At 42.5% G+C, this 16529-nt stretch overlaps 1 protein-coding gene across 1 annotated transcript; it reads left to right on the forward strand.

The window, feature by feature from the left end:
- The first annotated feature begins 2849 nt into the window (after positions 1–2849).
- mxtx1 (mix-type homeobox gene 1) lies at positions 2850–5083 on the forward strand. The gene is made up of 3 exons (XM_086160518.1): positions 2850–2871; positions 3653–3831; positions 4334–5083. Exons 1-3 carry the CDS (start codon positions 2850–2852, stop codon positions 5081–5083), a joined length of 951 nt encoding a protein of 316 aa, XP_086016644.1.
- Positions 5084–16529: the final 11446 nt, after the last annotated feature.

Below are 16529 nucleotides of genomic sequence, written 5' to 3' on the forward strand. Positions count from 1 at the left end.
GCATTAGTGAGCTTAGGAGTTGCCTGAGTTTTTCAAAATGTTATATATATCTGAAAGGATTTGGATACAGTGCAGGGAGAGTTGTGGGACGTTCAGGAGCCGTCTCCACACACGGAGACATTGATTCTGCTGCTTGTCCAGATAAAGATAAAAAGGTGGTCTTAGTTTGTTTTGCTGCGCCTGATAACTCTGCTAAACTTCAAGCTGCACTGTTTTCAAACACAAATACTGTAAGTCCTGCATTTGCACTTTGCCCCTTTGCACTGTGTGTCTTTCCATCATGTAAGAATTTCCGTTTCTGATACCAGTCCCGTTCGTATCTGTTTCTTGTACGCGCGTTCAGAAATCTGGTCAAAGGCAGGGCGGCTACGCTGATTTTCATAGTATGTCACGTCTGAGTTTACTAAAAAATTCCATTTCCCCAGAATTTGTTGCATTACTGTTTTATCTGGTTAAATAGGTCAGATTGCACACATCGGGGGTTAAAGGTGGAGGCCCGGACATGTTAAACCACTTAACAAGCTCGCCACTTTGCTCTGATGCTGCTCCTCACTGCACTGTGTGGCAGCAGGTAACTATCCATTAATCACTGTATAATTACCCACCTTTGTCACTCCTCTTGTGACAGCGGGGGCTGTTCTGCATATGAAAAGAAAACAGAAGCCGCTGATAGGCTTCAGACTGCAATGTGCTTTGGCACAGTTTTATAGGGAGCATGAGTTAAACATTTCCTCAGGACAATTGGCGGCTGATTAATGTTTAGCCCCGCTGTTTTTGTGTCCTTAATATTAATCAGGAAGGTGGCCTTGAAATTTTAGCATGTAAATGAATGGTCTTTTAAAATGAAATGATACATTTGTGCTCAAAACGTTTTTTTTATTTATACTTTCAAGGAGTTGTTTTACAAAAACCCGTCATATATTGATACCTGTTGTAATATATAAATGGAAATTCTCAGTCTTAACAATTGAATGTGTCATTATACAAATAATCAATAGTACAAGCAAGAAGGAATATCAACTACCTTCGCCACATTCAGAAGGTATCTTAGTATTTCCTTATTTACTCAAAAGTGATTATATAGAATAGATATATAGTGTAAAAGACCAAGTTGGTGATGAGAATACAAAGATGTATTTACAAACCTAACTCAGAAAGGTTTAGATGAGATGATGAGATGAGAACAACTTTATTTATCCCGAAGGAAATTGTTGTGCCAGAGTTTCAAGTGAAAACATAATAGTAATAGATAATAGCAGACAGGAGGAAGAATAAGAAATACAATGAAATTGTAAATACAATAATGAAATACAATGAAATAGACGGTACAAAAAAACAAATATTGCTGAAAAACACCAATTTCTGACTTGAGTTCAAATTGAATTTTTTTGCAGACATGAATATCTGTTAGTACATTTTGACTTCATTTAAGATTTTTATTTAATGTCAATGGATACCAACAAATGAACAGTTTCCTGCAGTTTTTCTTTCTTTCCTGCTAATAAGAGTCAACACGTACAATGGTGCTAGGTCGAAATGTCAACAACTGCACCCTCTTCTTCCTCAACCTGGTTGGTAATCTGCACAGGATGTAGTTTTGTATCATATTGTGTCAATACAGTGGGTGTTCCTGAAAGTGTTTGCATTTCTAATTTGCCATGTTGGTCCAGACTCTCCATTATACTTCTTGGTACTGATGGAGCATCACTGATGATTTACAGTATTATTTGCACTAGATTGGATGCTCTGCCAAGATAAGTCATTTTCATGTAGAATTTCTTTTGGGTACACATAAAATTTTAATGGACAAAGAGTTTTCAAATAATCGTGACCGCAGGTTGTTCTTTCTGCTCTGAATGAATCACCAAACTCGATGATGTGCCACCTGAAGGATTGTCTCAGGCATTTTAAGCAACAAAATAAATCAACAGAATCTACAGATTCTTAAAATATTCATCTGTGCTCTACACTGCACACATTTAAAGACTATTTGTCAAACAGAAAGAAATAAAAATCCCATCTTCTTGTTTGCTCCATGCTTGTCTCTCATATTCTCGAAAGCTTCGCTTTCTTCAAAACGCATCATTATTCAATTACTTCCCATCATTTTGCCCGGCAGCCTCATCTGAAGTTATGATTTTCATGGATGTGTTCCGGATGTGAACGTCATTCGCGATCGATTATTCACAAATTCAGTGACGCTGGCTGGTGAAAAAAGTCTTGTCTGCTAAAGAACATAGTATGGATTTTGAAATTACAGGTTAGTTTTTTGGAAATCAGAGAGAAGATGGACAACATTGCAAAAACAATCAAAGAGATATTAAATTATGATTTGTAAATATAGATGGTTTGATATCCATTACTTTTTATGCATGCTGGTTATTCCCATCATATTCCTCTGATTTCTTACCGAGGCGAATTTTCTTTTCTTAGCTGTGCCTTGGATTTTCATACTCAAAATGATGTGTGTTGCATCACTACTTGTCAACTTTGAGTTAATTGGTATCGATGGGGCGAACGACCCCCCCGCCACCCTCCAGCCTGAGAAGCCCGTCTTTTGTTTCAGGTTAAATCACAGTGCCTTGTGCCATATTCACCATTGACCTTGCAACCACCTTGATAGGGATTAGGTGATAAAGGCAGTCACACTGCTGACCACCTACTCTCAAAGAATAAACCCCACCCTGACCCTCTGATCTGGCTCTTCCATGGCCTTCTGGGGTCTCAGGTGATCAATATAAAAGGTATCCTGACACAGACATTAGACACACTCACACACTCCCAGAGAAGGATCACACAGTGACCTCTGGCATTAGGAATCTGTTTGCTTCATTCATTTCAGTGCTGCAATGTGGAAGGACTCCAGCAACGGTAAGAGCTTTTTCATCATCTCTCAAATGGGCGTACGAACCCGATCGTTTGCCGCGATTAGTTCGATACCTGCACGTATGTTTCGGTAAACTCGAAAAGTTTAACGGAGCGTACTTTTTTTTTCAACAGTTTTTAGTCAACTGACCTGTTTGTGCGCCAGGTATGTAGGTTTTGCAACACAAGGCTTTAAAAAAGGGCAGTCTAATAGAAAACGTTAGTTTCTTGTTTTTGCTTTTGTTTTTTTTGTTTTTATGAAAGCCATTAAAGTTTGTCCAAACTCAGATTTAGGAACTAGATCTTAAATGCCTGACCGCAAAGATTTCAAATCTTGGTTTTGTGTGTTCGCAAGACACAGCATATCATTATCGAGAAATGAACAAGCTTAACGCATCCATTCGGAAGTTATTCTTTCACATTAATAACATCCTTGTTTACTAAAACTTGAAATCAGGGATTATTTTTCAGACTTGAAGTATTGTCGACTGTGTGAAAGGAATGTAATCAGTTTTTTTTTTTGTGCAAATCCAAGCACTACTTGAAAATGTATGATTGGAAAGATCCAAAGTGTTAATAATTCAGCGCTGGAGCCTTGCACACAGAACAGGCAAGGTTGTTCTGAAGAAACTTCTGCATGACTGTCGGGAGGTGTATTTTAATAACAGCTGTATATGTAAGTCCATTCTGTGAACAAACATTTGCTCGGAAATGCAGAACAGATGGATAAACTGCGGTACGGACCTCTGGTATCTGATGCAGAACCTGCTGTCCTCTCCTCCCCCAGATGATGTGCAGGCCTGCGGAGGCTCCTCCTCCCGCAGCGCCAGCCGCAGAAAAAGGACAAGTTTCTCCAAAGAGCATGTGGAGCTCCTGCGAGCCACATTTGAGACCGACCCGTACCCCGGCATCAGCCTGAGGGAGAGTCTCTCCCAGACCACCGGCCTGCCGGAGTCACGCATCCAGGTATGCAGCCGCCCCAATTTTATGACATAATAACCAGTCCCGGTTTAAACACTATGAGAATGTTGAGGCAAGAAAAATGCAATATTGTCGTTTCGAGTAAAATCAGCTTGAGTATTAACTACATTTGGAGAACGGGACACAGGTGCTTTTCTGAGATTACGTTCGAACAGACCGGCTTTTTGCTCGCCGTAGTACAACAGATGTTGTGAAGGATTTTGTTATGCAGTTTCTTATCATCAGGAGGGCTCTGTTTTCAAATGCACCTTGTTGATACTACTATCACTCTATCACTTCATTTCTTTATCTGCAAAGATGACACAAGCTGTTTTTATCAGGATTTTGTTTGAGGTGACAAACTGTACAACAGGCTCTGACAGCCTCCGTATCTGGCCACCCCCACAAGTGTTGCCTGTTTAGCCAGAAATTGATTACAGGGCCAAAATGTCTTGTTTATCTGTCCCGCTTCATATCTAAGTGGCTATTTTTCATCTTTCCGACCAAGGTATGGTTTCAGAACCGGAGAGCTCGAACACTGAAGTGCAAAGGAGCCAAGAAAGCATTGTGGCAGGCCGATAGTCCGGTTCCGGAGGCTCCGCCTCCACACCACGCCGTGGCTCGCGGTCCTCAGGCGGGTTCAGCCCCTCTTTTACCACAGATCCCCCCACCTTCGTACCCTGCCCAGGTGAAGGAGGAAATGGAGGAAGCCTGCTTCTTCAGGAAGCGTCCTCCAGTTTATCCTGCCGTTGAAGAGCACCGACATTTTGGCTCAAGATACGGACCTCTGCAGAATCGATCGCTGAACAGCACCTCCACCCCCAACATGAGGGGTTACTGGTCCCAGCATGGCAGCCAGACATCCCCCCTAACACCACTCTGGTGTCAGTCTCCCCTGGAGAGGAACTACAGTTCAAAGTCTAACCAGCCAGCAGCCTTCATGTACAATGGAGCAACACCACAGCAGATCTACATGCCTTGCTCCACCACACACACCTCCACCCCAGATACTCCTGACTCTGGATACTGGGATGTCAGTCTTGAAAACAGCCCCCCACCGGAAGGCCAATATTTGCAGCTGGAGGACTCGTGGGTTGCTCTGGAAGGCTGCCGGGAGTCTGGAATGCCATTACTGGTGCAGCACACCCCCTTGCCTGAACTGTCGCTGCAGGAGGTCCTGAGGGAGCTGGATGAGGATTGGCTCGGAGGCGACGGACTCGACGGCCAAGTTACCGAGGAGACGCCGGCTCTCTGCTGATGGCTCTTATAAAGGACAATTGGAAAAATCACATGTAAAATTCTAATTTTCTATGTAAAGCATTTGGAACCGTTATTTTAAATCTTTTAAATACTCTACTGAAATATTAGAAATGGAATTTATTAATATTATTAAAAAAAAAAAATCTTTTTTTTTTTTCCATCCCATTCTCTCAACTGGTTGTTGTAATGTATTTATTCATCCATTCTCTATTTATACAATGTATTTATGGTTTTCTGTACTTTTATACAAATAAATCAGCATAAGATAATGGACACCATGTATTTCTTTTACTTTATAACCAGCAAGGTCTATGTCAACAGATGCGAATCAATGACCCGTGTTCTCTGTTATCCAGATGTGACAGATGTTCAATCCATTAAGTGAAATGGAGCCATTGGTTGCCACCAGCAGATGGTGCTTCTGAGTTGACAATTTCTTCCTAAACGTCTTTGTGGATAGTAATTGGAAGAACTGCTCCAGTGATTTTCCTTTATTTATTTTTTTCACAACAGAATCACATATTCATCCTGTAAAATTGTAAAGATCGCATTTGAATTCATTCCTTCGTCATATATAGCAGCGTCAATTTTTCTTTGAGCTAATTAAAACTCTGATTTGAAGGGTCTACAAAAACAGTATTTGTGACTACGAATATGTTGAAGTCAATCAAAGGCCTCATACTAATCACTAAATAATGGCATGTTGACTTTGCAGCACAGATGCTGAAAATTGATCATATAATGAAGTAGGAGACGTTTCAGAAGTGGTAGTCCAACATCTGAAATTGGAAATAATTACAAATTTGTGTATCCAAGAAGTTTAATGACAAGGAATTAGCCGACGGCATTTTAAGTATTCATGTGGGTCATTCATTTTTATTTTTTTGTCTATTTTGGAGATGATGTGAAGAGGGGGGATCTTCACATTATTGTTATAACTCCTTCACCCACGGAAAAGGCTGCTGCCTTCTTTCAGTCTAGCTCCCTGGCATTGCTTTACTAAGGTTTAGAGCATACAACCTCTAATGCAAGCCCCAAATTCCAGGGAGATGAAAAGGAAAAATAGATGACATGTTTGCAGAGATAAAAGGATCTGCCAAATTCAGTTCTATGCATTGGAAAGCAGACATCTCATGTGTCTCCAAAATGAAGTAAAACTCACAATAAAACATTTCAAAGTAATAGCTAGCAATACACTAGATTAAACTTTCCCTTTGACTGCCTTTTTGCATGCCTTTTTTTTTTTTTTTTTTTGGAGGACATTTTGCAATATTGCATGTAGACGCGACTACTATCGCCCTGTCCTCCGATTAAACCTCAGGTCAAGATGAAAGACAGTATCTTATGGTTATTTGCCAAAGCCTCAGTGTGCGATGCTTTTTTTCCTATCTGGTGACCCCGACACATCTTTCGAAAACAAAGATGCGATGGAAAAAGCCCAAAATACACAGGATGTCAGGCATGAGGGTTGATACTGTTTCCAGCCAAAGAAAAATGGGCTTATACTGTTTGTATTGTTTTGGCCTCCTGCCGTCATCCTCAAGATGAGAGGAAGGGTGTTGTCCTTTTGTTAGTGTCTGGCGTAGGTTCCTGTCCCCAGAAAAAACATACAATAGGCCGTGACATGGAGAGAACGTGGCTCCAAAGCCTGTTGTTCCCGTTAAAGATAACTCAGCTGAGGAAATGTTACGGACCCTCTGATGTGTGCTGTGCAGGTGCGCGGCGGCACATGACGCTCAGTAAACAAACTGAGTGTAAAGGATACTGGCGCTAAACCAATGGGATTCGATTGATCGGGAATTTTTATAGGTTAAAAATTGACATTTCTTCTCGCCCCTCACTTTCTGTATCTCTTCTCTTCCAATAACACTCTTTTTGAAGATGAATCGTAGTCACAGCAAAATTATCTGAGTGGATCCTCGTACCAGTCATTTCCAGGGAAGTTTTGTGAATAACTAAAGGGGGATCTGTGTTATTCTATATTTAAAAAACAAATTGCCGGCATGTCACAATCCTTATATCCAAACGCAAATCCTCGGTTTTTCAATCTGGGTGAAAGGGGCTTTTTTTTTTGTCACTAACAAGACAAATAAAGTCATGGTTTCAGTTCGTGGCAACACTATTTATGTATATTTTAAAAAAAAAAGTGATTTTGAGAGGAAGCAAATTCAGTTTGATGACAAATGTCTAACGAAGCTGCAGTTGATTTTTGTATTTTTTTACTTTCAGTTTCAGTTCTGCTTATCCTGAGGCAGTCTCAGCTTAATGTGTACGCATATGTGTGTGTGTGTGTGTGTATGTGTGTGAGTGTGTGTGTCTTGTGGCTAACAAGACTAGTATTTTAATACAAAGCTAACAAAGCTAACAAAGTCAAGTGCCTGGCTGCTATTAGCAGTAGCATGCTAACACTTTTGAAACTCTATTGCTTTGGAAGCAAAGGTTATTTTTCACTGGATCTATTAATAAGATTAAAATTGAATAGATAAGCCACATGTGGAGTTTCATATCAACTATGATAATTTGTTTACATTATAAAAAAAAACATTGTTTTCATGTAATTGTAGCCACTGTTAGCTTGCACTTTTCAGTGTTTGATGGAAAGTGGAAATGCTGACTGTTTTTGTCAGAGTGGACTTTTTTTTTCTTACAGAATATGCTGATCATTGCTGATCATCCACCTCGATCAACCCCGAGCGAGCACTTTGCATACCCCTCGGTATTTGTCCTGATGACCAGCTCCCTCCTCTGTTTACGGCGGCAGTGTGAGCCAGTTGAATCCATCATGACCCCAGATCTTCTCGCCCACCTTCCTCATAAACCACCAAAGCATTACTGCAGGATAACATTTTGCTACAATTTGTTGGGCAGACATTTTTCTTATGCCGCTGGCTCGCTCTGTGAACCACAGCGCCAGAAATCCCTACACAATTAATGAGGACGACGCAGAAAATGAATGAAAAACAATCTCAAGGGAAGGAAAACACTGCCGGGACAGGCAGAGGAGGGAAGCAAACCATATTCCAAACATCAACCAAACCCACTTAGGAAAACAAGCATCTCACAAATTGCTCGCTTGCGGTGGGCCGACCTGAGAGAGCACGCAAAAACAGATTTCCTCACCTTAATCCAACCTGTGGAGACAGACGGTTTGAGTCTGCTCAAGGTGTCTTTGTGATGAAAGGGGTTTTTTCTTCCTGGCCGATGCCAGTGACAGCTGTGTGCGGAACCGAACATTTTCCCTGGTCTTTTGTCTCCAAAATGTCTCGCCCTTGGCATCTTCTTCGTGCCACGTTCAATCCAAGTCAAAACCAGACATCTCTCCCCAGGTGTGTCTACTGGTTACTAATGATCCAAGGCAGGGGTGACGTCAACCCCGACACCGACTCCTTCAGCCTACCCGCTCCCAAAACCTTACCGATGCAGTGTCACAATGACAAAGGAGGAAAACAAAACATTCTCATTTTAATCTGCTCCTTTTTTTTAGCGCCGGTTAGCACATTAGCCTTACGGCACGGAGGTTCCCGGGTTTGATTCCGACGGCCGTCTGGCTGCATGTCCAGCGTTTATCCTTCTGCACACAATAAGTGATATGGATCATAAAAAAAAATGAAAACCAAGCCTGCACAGAAGCAGATGCAAACACATGTGGGAATTTTCTCGCTGTTTTTCACTATCTGGTAGAAGGATGGTGCCAGCGTACTATCGCTGTCCCCTGGCCTCTATGATTGAGAGGTTAATGCTACTTATTTGAGCCGCAGGTGCAGGATCTGTCTGGCAGTCATCTTTTGGGTTTATGTCAAATACATCCCGTGTCTCTTATGAGCCGCATGTTTCTTCTTCTCATCTCTACATCATCTTTCAACAAAATCCATAACCTCTGACATTGCGATCGGTGTGATATTTAATATACTATTCTGTGATAGGATGCTGGCTTGCAGTGCAGCCGAGTGAAGACTGACACGTTAACCTGCACGTGCCCCCGCGTGTGTGACGTTTGACTGACATCAGACGCAGCCCGTCGATGACAGCCCTCCCCGCTCTCTTCAAAGATATTGGATAAACAACTGATTTTAGACAACCGCCTGTCTCGTGGCATGAAGTCTAAAAACTAGAACAACATGTTGGATTTTATCTCAACATCCAGGATGTGGAATAAGGGATAAAAATGATATGCATCCCTACACAAAAGTGTGTCACTCGAGTATAATGTAGCTGCTCGGTATGAAAGAGTTTTAAATAGATTTCTAAAGTCAATTAGTGCTGTATGGATAATACGGAATAAAATGTGCTTGTAACATTTGAGATGGAAACTTGGTTTTAGCTGTCATTGATCACTGAGGTCATGTGAAAGTCAGCCAGCTGTGTGAGGCTTTTATAACTGCATCATGTCTGTTCAGCAAACAGCTGAAGTGAGAAATGTCATGACCAATGCAAAAACCCCAGAAAAAACTCATGCTTAAAGTTTATCACTTGCAACCATGAGAATAGAAGGATTTTTTAAGCTAAACTGACATGAATTAAGCCTTGCAGTATAAATCAATAGCATATAAAAACAACATTGTCACAAATCACAGAAGGGTTAGATTATGGTAGTGTTGTGTGTATTAAGTCACAATTTTCCTTTTGGGATCTTGTAAATGAATGTAAATGTGCTCCTGATATTGGGTCTGTGTCTCCCAGGCTCATTTATCTTCAGTATTTTAGGGTGGAAGCCACAGCTTTTAAACAAAAGGCAAGTCAGGTTTGATGTTACAAAGTATTTGTGCATTTCTGGAGTGAATCGATCTGCTGTACATTATAGGCAACGTTCCCTTAACAGGGTGTGTAAATTTATGGAAGTTGGACACTTTCGAACTCAAAAGAAAATAGGGTTGGTATGACCCAGTACTGAACTGTTATTGACTCGCAGCGTCAGCTGTCTGCCTGGTCCGTTCAGTTTAAATTAAGCTCAACATGGCGTAATACCGTAAATATTTTTCTTCTCAGCATTCACCTCTATTATTACTCCCGTCATTTTTAACTTCATCTTTCCTTTATTTGTCCGTTCAATTTACTTTTACAGCTTTTCCCATGACCGGACAAACCAAACGAAGTATAATGTGAGCAGGTGACAGCTCCCAGGTAAATCCTCACGCACAAATCCATCCAGCCTTTCAGATGTTGCTCGCTATTATGCGCGCTTATGAAGAAAGCATTTGCGTATTAGCTTCTTTCTTTGTCTGCTATAAACATTCTGAGTGTTCTGAGTGTTTCCTCATCTTAACCTTGTTACTGTCAGCCAGTGGTTGCATAACACAAACACTCCCTCAGAAAACCTCAGTCTTACAGTAAAGCACCCTGCATCACACGTTTCATCATGTGCTTCCGGGTTATTGGAAGAAATAAAGGGTCAGCTCCATCAGCCTAGACATGCTGTCATCCATGTTGTCCAGGCATGCTTGTGAAATCAGCTGCACAGACCATGTGATGATGGGTATATGTGTTAGTGTGTGTGTGTGTGTATGTGTGTGTTTGTGTAGTTGAGGGTATTCAAGTGATGTTTTTGCATGACCAACATGTTTGACATGACCCACATTCTCCTGCAGGCAATGTCTACATGAAGTCTCCTTACGTCTAACCGCCTGACTCTGTCTGTTAGACACATTCCCTCACACACACACACACACACACACACACACAGTCACACAAATACACACATACGGGCATAGAGCGGATTAAAAGAACGATGATCAAACTGCAGAGCTGTAACACTGGGTGAATATCTATCAGTCGCCGAGCACAGGCATACGCCATACCGAACACACAGACACACAAAAAAAAAGCAGCAAAATATCTCCAGGGAATTCTCTCTCCTTTTAAATCTTCTCGACATTCTCACACACTCTCTCTCTCTCTCTCTCTCACACACACACACACAGTTTGCACATCTTGTGTTGAACTAACTAGGAGCAGACAGGCGTATGAGTGATGGTCCTCAGCTGCTGGCACTTCCAGGGGGATGAAGCCCAGCCTTCACTAAAAATATGACCAGTAATTTAGCCAAACCCTCCCAGGGAGTCCACATTGGCCGCGCACTCTAATTTAGGAGCTCATCTGAGTACTTTGTGATTGCTCTGCTTCACTCTCCCCTGTCTCGTCCTCGGTTCACACGTCCACACCGTGATTGATGTTGGCCAGTGACAGGCAGGAAGTGTGTGTGTGTGTGTGTGTGTGTTAGAGAGAAGGCGCATGTCAGCGCACGCACATCCTTGCTGCATGATCTCGAAGATAACACCTGAAACTGGAGAGGAAGCAGGGTGGGTTGAAGTGCTCTTACATTTGTTTGCCTTTCCCAAAACAGAAACCACTTGCTGGCGAGACTGCAAGTCAGCTTTAAATAGACCGATGTAATGCTATACCGTCGAATATGCTCACATTCACTGACTAAAACGAATCTAAATGTCATTTTAATTTCATTTTCCCTTTTTTTGTAACACGGGATGTTAATCTTGTGTTTATGAGTCGAGTTTATCACAGAATCAGACATACAATTTACCAGAGCCCTCACCTTTAAACTCAGCTCCATACCGAAATAGACAGTTGATATTAAATGTCATCCAAGTGGGAAATAAGGTCGGCAACCCGCTAATGAACTTGTGGGTGGCAAAATCCTCTGTCAGCCCTAACCTCCTGGATGGCAACCTAATAAAATGTATACGCTGTGTGAACATGGTATGTGCCCTTCACCTGGTGCTTTAAAAAATAATGTAAGGCTTACAAAGCCTCTCCCAACGGACCTTTTCAGTGTATGGATGCTGGAGCCAAAGTATAAAATATTATAGAAGACAGGCAGTAAGGCAGACCAGCACATTATAACAAGGGCTCCTGCGCACAGAAGTAAAAGGTTGACCGCCCGTGACTTTCACCTCTGACGATAGCCTACGATGCAGTGGCGTGTGAGTCATACACGAGAATCATTTCAACCTTGTTTGCTTTGAGGTCCATTGTTAAAGCTTAATTTTTCCAAGAGGGTCCAGTCAAATAGCAGCAGGGGTACCCCTTCCATTTCCACCTTTCTTCCTGAATTCTGGTTCTGGTCAGTGCATGTGTCTCAGTACAGATCTGATTGAGTATCCTTACATTGCAGTTTTCAGACCCCGCCCTGGCCAGCGGCAAGGACTGTGAAGAGACCAGGGGAAGAGGGCTGAGCAAAACAGAGGAGCCGACGGGTCTTCAAAAAATGTAGTCACTCAGAAAAAGATGGCGAAACATTAGGACAGGAAGAGAGGTGACGGCACAAAGGAATAAAGGGGGCGGTCAAACAGAGACTGATTTATGGGACAGGACATGCAGAAATAAAGAGAAAATACACAAACATGTTAAGTTAAACAAGAGACATCCCGCAAAGAAGGAAGTGAAAAATAATACAAGAACTACAGAAGAGAACTTGGGAATAACCTTGGAACAATTCAAAGATCAGACCAACTCGAGTCAACGATGATCAATGAATAAATAAAATAAATACATAAAAACTTTGGATCCAGTTTTCCCTTGCCCAGACATGGGTTACTGGGGGCTCCGCAGGGTGGCCGGACTCTTTTACGGTGGCAAGTGCCTGGTGGCCGGGCCTTCACCCATGGGGCTTGGCCATGCACAGCCAAAAGGATTGACATGGGTCCCTCTTCCCCTGGGCTCACCGCCTACAGGAAGGGCCAAGGGGGTCGGGTGCAGTGTTAGCGGGGGGGTGGCCGGAGCGGGGAACCTTGGTGGTGCGATCCTCAGCTGCAGAAGCTGGCTCTTAGGACTCTCTGGCAGGGAAGCAGCCTGAACTGGTGCATGACCCTGAGAGATACCGACTAGATATAGTTGGACTCACCTCGACGCACAGTGTGGAGTTTGGATACAGGCCTGTTGAGAGGGGCTGGGCTCTTTTTTTACTCAGGAGTTGCCCCCGGTGAGAGGCGCCGGGCAGGTAGGGGCATATTTATTGCCCCCTGACTCGGCACCTGCATGTTGGGATTCAACCCGAAGGACGAGGGGGTAACTTCCCTCTGACTGTTGTTAGCAGTCAGAGGGAATAGCAGTTCAGTTTACCCACCCTTCTTGGGGTCCCTAGAGAGCGCTCCTACCGGGGACTCCCTTGTTCAAGTGGGAGACCTCAACGCTCACATGAACGACAGTGCGATTTAGAAAGGTGTGATTGGGGGGAATGGGTTTTTGTTATTGGACTTCTGTGTTTGTTACAGATTGTCCATAACAAAAAAACATGTTCAGCATGTTCGGGCATAAACGTTTTTGCATATGTGCACTTGGCACCAACACACTTTCGGCACGTCCATCTGGGAGGAGGCCATAGGGAAGACCCAGGACACGTAGGCTGGCCTGGGAACGCCTTGGTGTCCCCCCAGAAGAGCTGGACCATATGGCGGGAGAGAGGGAGGTCTGGGCTTCTCTGCTCCAGCTGCTGCCCTCGCGACCCAACTTCGGATAAGCGGGGGAAGATTGATGGACGGATGAAATAAATAAATTCCAACACCAAGAATCAGTCCAAGTCAGCATAGAATGTTCAGGTGGCTTAAAATATATCAGCAAATACCAGTGCAGAATTAACAGAGCAGAAATCAATAGAATAATTTTTCCAATAATCAAAAGCATTTGCTATTTCTAAAATAGCCGTCATTTAGTAGACGAGCTTCTTTGGTATTCCAACCTCTCTGCTTTAAAAAATACGCATGGTCCTGCAGTTATTAGCTCTTATGCCTCACAGCGAGAGGGTCTCTGGTTCGATCTCAACAGCAGGGGCCTTTCGGCGCTGAATTTGCTGTTCCCTCCGTGTTTCCTCCAGCACCCAAGACTCTAAATTGCCCAAACACGTGAATGAGTGAATGAATGGTTGTATGTTTCTATGTGATCGACTAGTGAACCAGGGTGAAACCGCCTCTCGCCCGATAACCGCTGGATAGGCCCATGTACCCTAAGCACCATACAGAATGAACATGTGAACAAGAATAAAGTTCTTCAACTCGATGACATCACTGTATCTAAAAATACTTTTGCACCACTTACTTTTTGCCGTTTGGCCGGCCTATTTGATCAGCATTGAACCCCGAAACACGACTGATTTTCACCCTCTTCCCAACCAGCCGGGCTCCTACGTTAGCAGATACCGATTCTCGGTAGCAGCGACATCAGGTGAACAAAATAACGCTATTTCTTGCTTTGTTTTCTGATTTTAACTTACAAAACCACAGACAAGACCGATCAATCGTGGCTTCGAGCACCTGTGATTCAGCGGCAGGTGTACTTTTAATACAATACGGTCAATATGAGTTGGACCCGAGGCTGAGCCGACGTAGCCACGTTCACCTCAAGGCAGTGCTGTCAGTCACAGCTGAGCTGCAGAACTGAGCTGTGAACAGACGCGGGCCTGACGGAGTCAAATAGAATGGGGGTCAATCACAGTGCCAACAGGATCACCCACCCGAAAAAAAAATATATTTAAAAAAGAAAACACCTACGTGTGTTATATGAATTTGCATTTGTGTTATCTCTCTGTAATTGGCCGTTAAATGATCAGCATCAGAAACGCCATCCTTAAGCTCCTGACTCGGCTGTTTCAAATTCAAGATGTCTGACGTGCTGTTTGTGACAGTGTTGTCTAGAATAACACACTAACAGACATCACTGGACTAACAACAGCAAAAAGGGAAGCTGTGATGTCTCAAACTGGAGCCCCGCTGGTGTTAGCAGCGTTGCTCTGTGGTGAAGCTTCACGGCTGCTCAGTTGACATCTTTGAAGAAAAAAAAAAAAAAAAATCATACAAATAGCCATTTTCCCATCATTTCTCTGTGCATCCTCTCATAGCTTTGATGAAATTAACAATTTTTTCTAAAAATTGATTTTTATTCCTTTCTTCTGATGCAAATAGTGTTGGGATTTCCTTTTAAATTAGCATTCTAATTTAGCATTCTAATAACATCACGGTTTAAGGTTTTGCACGACGTCAGAGCAAATGATGTCAAACCCGCGATTCCAGCTTCAAGAGCAACTGACATGATAAACGATAAAGCTAAAAACTGTACTTGGTAAACGCATGAGCTCATGCTGCAGGTTATTCCTTACATATCTTTGTATTTAATGACCGACCACCAGCTCCTGAGGTCACATCCAAGTGACGGATGTCAGGGCTTTATCCGTCATCTCCAGGACCTCCAAGGATGCTGAGCCTGGTTGTTTCCTTGTTGCTGGCCTGCCCAGCCCAGCACAGCCAGCAGTCTCTCCAATGCAACACCTTCAGAGGAAGTACTACATGTATGAGGTAATTGCTGTTTGGTCATGTGAGCTGCTGCAGCAGCTGTCAAATGTGGTGATAGCAGGAGAATCCTCAGCCCCACCTTCTGCAGCTGATTGGATGCCACAGCAGCGTCAAGGGATCATCCAGCAACATGTCAGCCCTGGGAAGCTGAGACGAGATGGGGGGGGGGAGAGCCGGATGGAGAAGAGAAGGGAAAGGATGGATCCTGTTAAATTCAAAGCCGTCGAGCCATTCAATTCATTATGAAAAATTTTTGAAATAAAAAAGATGTTTTGATCCCTGGTCTATTGTATGGTATATTATTTTTTACAAATACCGATGTCCTTTTTTCTGATATTTTTTTCTGGCCAATTTAATCCAGTTCTTTTCTAGCGGTTGCAAAATGAATTTAGGTGAAATTGCTGGAAACCGAGATTAAATGAAATTTCTGCGCATTTTGTGTACTTGCACTTACATGTCTTTGATTTTTCTTGTATGATTTGAGGGATATTTCACTTGCTCGCGTTCAAAGAACTATTCATGGAGAGGATTAATTTCCTGTTCCTCAAAACATTTCTGAACCTTGTGTTTTGAAGGAAAGTGCTTCATCTGGTCACACAGGATCAGTCGTCATGATCCTTTCAGGGTCACAAGATTTTTTGAGACAAAATAAGAACAGTTCAGGGCTCTGGCCTCCAACTGGCTCAACAGTGATTCAGATTTTTTGATCATCATGACTGTTATTCTGTTTATCAACTTCATATTTTCTAACCATTTATGTATTTGTATATATTTTTCATATCTGATTTTTATTTTTGTTCATGTATGAATTGTGGGTCCTTAATTTGCTTATAAAATGGGCTCACTAATCATTTGTTTTCCCTACAGAAACTATGAGCTGATATTTTCCACATTTATTGGAATCCAAGTCATTCATCTATTTTTTTTATTTTTTTATTCATTTACTAATTTTATTTATTTATTTTATTCCCTTTACCAGAACTGCTGCTATCATGTGTTTGGGTTGATTTTTCCATTCCAAATGTGACTGTTTGGGATCCCCTTGAACCAGTGACATACAAATAGGGAGTGTATTTGCAAGCCCACGTGCACACACTCCGTTGCACTGACGCACGCAAACACTCCACACCTGTCCCGTCGCTCCTCAGA

The sequence above is a fragment of the Fistularia commersonii genome, chromosome 2 (genome assembly GCF_037954325.1).
Source record: "Fistularia commersonii isolate RoL2024-O1a breed Wild chromosome 2, RoL_Fcom_v1.0, whole genome shotgun sequence".
NCBI lineage: Eukaryota > Metazoa > Chordata > Actinopteri > Syngnathiformes > Fistulariidae > Fistularia > Fistularia commersonii.

Bases quoted from the DNA above. Each gene is read 5' to 3' on its own strand.
- mxtx1 (XM_086160518.1), top strand. From the start codon at position 2,850: ATGTGGAAGGACTCCAGCAACG. The intron at 2,872-3,652 runs GTAAGAGCTTTT...CTCCTCCCCCAG, and splicing joins GTGGAAGGACTCCAGCAACG to ATGATGTGCAGGCCTGCGGA. The intron at 3,832-4,333 runs GTATGCAGCCGC...TTTCCGACCAAG, and splicing joins TGCCGGAGTCACGCATCCAG to GTATGGTTTCAGAACCGGAG.